This window comes from Lactuca virosa, chromosome 5, assembly GCF_052849685.1.
Source record: "Lactuca virosa cultivar CGN04683 chromosome 5, Lactuca_virosa_CGN04683_v6, whole genome shotgun sequence".
Classification (NCBI taxonomy): domain Eukaryota; kingdom Viridiplantae; phylum Streptophyta; class Magnoliopsida; order Asterales; family Asteraceae; genus Lactuca; species Lactuca virosa.
The window spans coordinates 382,505,782-382,512,184 of NC_136430.1; the positions used below are offsets into that span (position 1 = coordinate 382,505,782).

The following is a 6,403-nucleotide window of genomic DNA, read 5'->3' on the forward strand; positions in this document are numbered from 1 at the left end:
ACCCCTTTATCTAAGTGCATAACTTTCTTTTTGTTATAAACTATAAAGTATATTACACAAATGGTCCATATAATTTGGGGTGATTTACATATTTGGTTTTTAACATTTGTTGAACTCGTGGTTTGGTTTTATTTCGCATTGCAAGGTCAAAATGAGGGTTTTTGACCAAAACTTCTAAGCATGATACTAAAACTCAAAATAAATCCTTATCCAAAGCAGCAAAGGCCATAAATGGCCAAGAGATTCATAAAGTTGCAAACTTTATGAAATCTCACCACCCAAAAATCAAGGACATGAAGATTTAGGGACAAAATAGCAAGATCTAGCCATGCAAAGTATAAAGATTTGATTTTGAGGACTTGCAAGAGTCCAGGAATGTGCTCAAGGTAGATGAGAAGATTTGCTTGCTGGAACTTAGCTCCTTTCTTCTTCTTCTTTCCTTTAATGGCTTCAAATAGCACCCAAAACAAGGTTTAATAAGGAGGAGGAGGATTAGGGTTTAGCACAAACTCAGAGGGGCAGATGAAGGCTGAGAGTGAGTGAACCCTAGCCTCATCATTCCTTTAAATAGGGAGCAAAACCCGGAAATAGGGTTTTGTCATTTGCCAGCTGCCAAATTGTGGCGGCCTTAAATAAGCCAATGATTTTCTTGAAGCACCACGTTGTGGCGCCTTCCCCCATGCCGTGGCGACCTTACATGCTTAAATATTGGAAATTAAATTACCTTGGGATCTAGATGTTACAAGAGGTTGAGGATGCAGATAAATGGTGGTCGTTGGAACTTCTAGTAGCGGAAAAGATAAAGGGTTAAAGGTGAAGGTTGCTAGGGTTTTTATTTAGATTTTATAATTTGTTCAGAAACGGTCCCTTAAGTTTATAGCTTTTATCAATTTTGATCTTTTTTATTGATATTAACACTAAAATATAGCAATGTTAGCCTAGAAGATCAGTAGTCTTAAATTTTTAAAACTACGACCAAACTTGTAGACAAATGTATACAAAAGGATCGAAACTGTAATTAACTATTTATATTTTAAGCCAGGGGTGTACCTAGGTCGTGCCATCCGGTAGGGTGATGTGGCATTGCACCGAGGAGGGAGAACAAGACCGCACTCGGTGTGATGAGTGCGATAACCTCCATTGTGAGAACCAAAACCACCGCACCAACATCTCTCTCTCTCTCTCTCTCTCTCTCTCTCTCTCTCTCTCTCTCTCTCTCTCTCTCTCTCTCTCTCTCTCTCTCTCTCTCTCCATAGCTTTTACATTTGTATTGTAAAATATCTCATTGTTTCATATTTATTATAAATGTATATATACGACGTATGTGGAAGTCAGGATGACTATTTTCTAGCGAATGGAGAATAAGAGGAAAATAATGTGGCGTTGAATTGGTAGGTGTAAAATAAGAAAAGTACACTTCTTGGCCTTATGTATTAAACGAGGGACTCGCTGCAGGGCTGCTCAAAAGTAACGTTTAACTTATAGACGACAAATGCTAACAGTAGCCTTTAGTTATATTTTTAATTGAAAACTATTAAGATTAAGACTTATGAAACTAACTGTCGGACCATGAAAACAACTGAACCAATAAGGAGGTTAATGCATGCTAGATTTAATTTGGACATTTTGGTCGAACCGCCTTTCTCAAAAGTTTGAGGTTTCTCATAATTTTAAGGTTAATCAAACCATGAACACACATAATCGATAATCTTTGTAGTACGTAGAAATAAAGGCTCATACATGTTTTTGCAACAATGTTTCCACCATAAACTAATAGAAAATGAAAACAACGTATGTAATGAACTAAATGAAGGGTTCTTTTGTTTATGTATAACAATGTTTCAATAAACCATACACATTGATTTACCATATAAATACAAAACACAATTATAAGTAACATAAATATTATCTTTTAGATTTTGACACACTGATTTGATTTTGAAGCCATTGACAATTTGACACAAAAGAAAGGTTTTGACGCCTTTAACTCATGCATATACAGTAGATCCATATATTTATGATTTATCATCTATCAGTCACTTAACCAATAAAAAACCTTAAAGCTTCAAATATAATAATATAATTTCACACCATCTATTTTTGCTTTACTTAAGTCAAAAACTGTAAGTCTCATATGTTGACATTAACTCAAAATTGCACAACTTTCCTCTATCTATCTAATCCCATTTTAAATGCGCCCACTACAAATAAAAGAAAAAGTATACCCTTTTCCCTACTCACCCCCATTGGACTTTTGAGGACTTCCCAATTCTTCCCATCACAAAATTTTTGAAATTGTTGACTTCTAATAGTGATGGTGACTTTGACTTTGACTTTTCCTTTTCAACCCTTGCCCCAACTTCCACCTCATTTAGACCAACCCTCTTCTTAAACCCAAACCCATAATCCGGCCTTTGTTTTGGTGCACTATGGGACCTCACCTTAGCCCTAAAAGACTTGGTGTTAGCCATGTAACCAGGGTGGCTCGCAAAAGAGTCGTCTTTTGAAACCCTATCATAGACCGAATCATAAATGTTTGGCCCACACGAATATGAAAAACGAGGGGTGTTATGTGTTGTTGAGAAGCCATGGTCGAATACATGATGGTTTGGTAAACTAGGTGTCGAAAGATGATGCGGGTTGCTAAAATTTGGGGTTTGGGCCCCCGAGTCTGGATCCCAAGCCCATGTCTTGGCCCGATCTTCTGGGCCCAACTCTATTGGGCTGGGCCTCCCATCATATGTTGCTTGAAAGGAAGTTGAAATCCTTCTACTTCTTGCCTCATTAGCCCTCTTCTGTAAATTAACAAGAATTTTTTTCATAAATAAACACACACAAAGTAAAATTGACGAATTGGGTTACTTACAATTGATCTTCTTGAGTGAAATTTATCATCTTGAAGACGAAATCTGTGTGCACAAACAGTGGATTGTGCTCTTAATAATGCCTCCATGCCATGTAGAGTCTGTGCCGCTTCTTTCCTCACTAAATAACCTCTCACAACTGCTTGAAGCTTCACTAGCGATTTCAATGCCTTCAATGCTTTCCTCGACTGTTAAATCCACATAATTTGAATCCATTGATTGGAATTCGAATTGGGTTTTTAAGTTTTTGATTATATGGCGATTGATGTAAAAGTAAATGAATAAAAGTTGAGAATTACCAGGTACCCACGAAACAGAGCTTGGATTTTAATGGCGGCTGAGTTCTCCCTAACGGTGACGCGATTATAACTTGTTAGTCTGACAAAGGCGACGGCGGCCTGGGCTGCAGCCACGGCGGCGTCTGCGGCTGCGGCGGTAGCGGCAGCTACTGCAATTGCATGTTTGTTTTGCTCCACGGAATTGTTGATGTATAGTGGTTTCAGAAAGGGAGTCTCCGGTGGAGAAGTGGAGGAATCGCGACGTGATCGACCGATGCATGAGGTAGTCTTGTCTCTCCGGCTACCGGAATTTGATTGGTCGTTTTCTTTTTTGAAACTGAACAGCCCCTTCAACCACCTCATCGCTTTCCCCATTTTCTTCCTCAAATGTCAAAAAGATACTGACTTTATGTGAGAGAGAGTGTGTGTATAACTGCTAACAATTTTTAAACATAACTATTAAGAGGGAAAAGTCGACAAGAGAGTTATATATACACAATTACAATATATATGGGTATATATGGAGAAATTCTACATGTATATAATACAAGTACAAGAGATAAATAAAATGGCTCAATAGGGGGGGAAATATATTTGATGAAAAAGTTGTAAGGAAGATATGTAAAATTATACTTACCATTTATCTAATGAAAATATTTATTTTAGTATTGAAGTATTTAATAGTATTAATAATTAAATCCGAATCAAAGAACAAGAATCATGTGAAAGAATCAACATAAATTATTATAATCATTAATAAATAATCAGATAATTAAATTTCTATCTTGAATCATACATTAATTACAAACATATTTTCTAATAAATAAAAGTTTTTTTTGTCACTTGTCAAATTCTTAAGAGTTTAGCTACGTAATTTTGTGTTTTTTTAATAAATTAATTTCACATGTCATTTTGTGGTTGCTTTGTATTAAATGAGATTAATTAGTTAATTAATGTATTTATTCTATTAGTTTCGAAAATAAAAATTATAAATGCTATATATACGTTTCTTTTCTATGATATCATAAATACGCATCCAATTTTGACTATGCCATCTCACATTCTAAACTAATCGTATATATTTTCCAAAATAATACCATGTTTCTTATATAGTATTACAATTTACCTATACCAAACTTACACCAATTTCTTGACACATATTGATTGGCTGCTTCAAAGTCAAACTTTAACTTAAATCATAGAAGTCAATTTATATTGATCAAAAGTCATTTGAAGTTTAAGTACAACCTCTTAAATAGTTTTGATAGAAAAAAAATACATTATAATCCGAAACAAATTGAAAGTGACTCTCTATAATTGATAAATTCAATGTAATTCATTATAATCGATTTTGATTTAATACAATTTTTAATTTTTTTAGCAATTAAATTTTTATTTTAATCAACCCGTGTTGTATACAGGTCTCACACCTAGTCAATTATAAACAGTTGTTAATAATTAATCTTACAGAAATAAATTTGTCAATTAAACATTTTATCAAAAATATATTATTTATGTAATACAACTTACATAAATGTAATATTTATCATTATTTTAAAAATCGGTTTTTTAGTTGAATTGGTATGGTGACTGATTCTCGGTTTAACCGGTTCGATCGTCGGTTCAATCGGTTTCTATAATTTTCATCTATTTTCGTATTTTTTTACACAAACATAGACATCCATAAATTTAAAAATTAAAAATACGCATAAACACAAGATGAAGATCAACCAAAATACATTAAAAACTCATAACCGTAAGTTTTACATCAATTCACGTACATCAAAAATAAAATAAAATATAATACAAGAACAAAATATTATTTTAAATGAATACAAACGCATTAAAAAAATTTATAACATTTACCATGTGTTTTTATTCAAAAATATCTAAATGGATTTGGAAAAAAAAAAAAAAAAAAAAAAAAACTAAAGTTTGTTATGAAAATGATTTCCATGTGTTTTTATTTAGTTTAACCGATTTCACCGGTTTAATTTAACCGGTTCAACCGGGTTTTTTATAAAAATCGGCCGGTTTATTCCAGTTCAAAAATAAAAATAAAATCAGTGCTAGTTGAACCGCTCTCTTCTCCGATTCCTGGTCCAACTGATTCGACTGGCCGGTTCAAATCAGTTTTTAAAATCTTGATATTTATTATAGAAATAAAAAACGAATATATATTTTTCTTGTTTTTTTTTTAATTTCTAATTCACAATAATGCGTCAGGTTTAGGGGTAAAAAATACTCACTTGGGCTTGACAGACAGTAACTATGCATGAATTATTGATGGACAACACAAAGTGCAATTTCACTTCATTTGATTTTCTAATAGTTTGATCAATGAAAATTTTATATATTATTCTAAAATATGATTATAGATAACTAGATAATATTATTAATATGAATAATCAAGGCTTTGTTTTTCACATTCGAGTTTACATTTCCTTTTATATCTTTAGAGGGTTAAAGTAAATAATCTTAAAATTTAACTCAAAAGCAATAAATAAAATACTTGATATAAATTTTGTCCTTTACTCGTGGTACGACGGTTATATTTCAAAGATAATGATGAACTACCATCCCATTAAATGGACACAGATATTGATTAGATGGCATTATAATGTATTTATTTTCTATATTTGTACGAAATTTGAAATTTAAAGCTTAATGCCATTAAATGGACACATATATTGATTAGATGGCATTATAATGTATTTCTTTTTTATATTTGTACGAAATTTGAAATTTAAAGCTTAAAAGTTTGTTATAACTATATACGGACAACACTCAACAGATAAATTAATAGCTGTAAAGATGCATATATTATATTGTAGTTATAGATCATTGTATCTAAACAACCAATAATGATACCTAAATAAGACAACAGTTAATTAATATTTTCCGAAATCATGTGAAAAATCTCAATGCATTCTCTATAATTGTTATACTCCCATAACATTAACATATTATCTAGAGCAAATTACAATTTGTCACCTATGGTATACACAAATCTACATGTATAGTCTTAGTTTGGGAAATTTACACCATTGGTCCTCATGGTTGGAAAATCCTCCAATTTTAGTATATATCTCAGTTGTCGTCTATGTCATTTCGTTAAGCACGTATGAATCGACTAAAATTCTCATGTACCACCACCACCACTCTCTCTTTCCTCATTGACACCACAAATACTATATGTAGCCAACCCCACTACCTACCACCATATACGACTAACCCCACCACCTATTCTCAGTCACCATC

The 6,403-nt window shown here is 32.7% G+C and overlaps 1 protein-coding gene across 1 annotated transcript; it reads right to left on the reverse strand.

Moving 5' to 3' along the window:
• Positions 1 to 2,129: 2,129 nt before the first annotated feature.
• On the reverse strand, positions 2,130 to 3,575 carry LOC145117063 (protein IQ-domain 26-like). Its single transcript, XM_079053371.1, has 3 exons — positions 3,164 to 3,575; positions 2,867 to 3,052; positions 2,130 to 2,795 (listed from the first exon to the last, which is right to left on the reverse strand). The coding sequence occupies exons 1-3, from the start codon at positions 3,515 to 3,517 to the stop codon at positions 2,238 to 2,240; spliced, it is 1,098 nt and encodes a 365-aa protein (XP_078909497.1). The 5' UTR covers positions 3,518 to 3,575; the 3' UTR covers positions 2,130 to 2,237.
• Positions 3,576 to 6,403: the final 2,828 nt, after the last annotated feature.

Excerpts from the sequence above, each read along its gene's own strand:
- LOC145117063 (XM_079053371.1), bottom strand. The coding sequence starts at position 3,517 with ATGGGGAAAGCGATGAGGTGGTTGAAGGGGCTGTTCAGTTTCAAAAAA. Across the intron at positions 3,053-3,163 it reads CTCTGTTTCGTGGGTACCTG|TCGAGGAAAGCATTGAAGGC; the intron begins GTAATTCTCAAC and ends TGGATTTAACAG. Across the intron at positions 2,796-2,866 it reads TTCACTCAAGAAGATCAATT|AAGAGGGCTAATGAGGCAAG; the intron begins GTAAGTAACCCA and ends GTTAATTTACAG.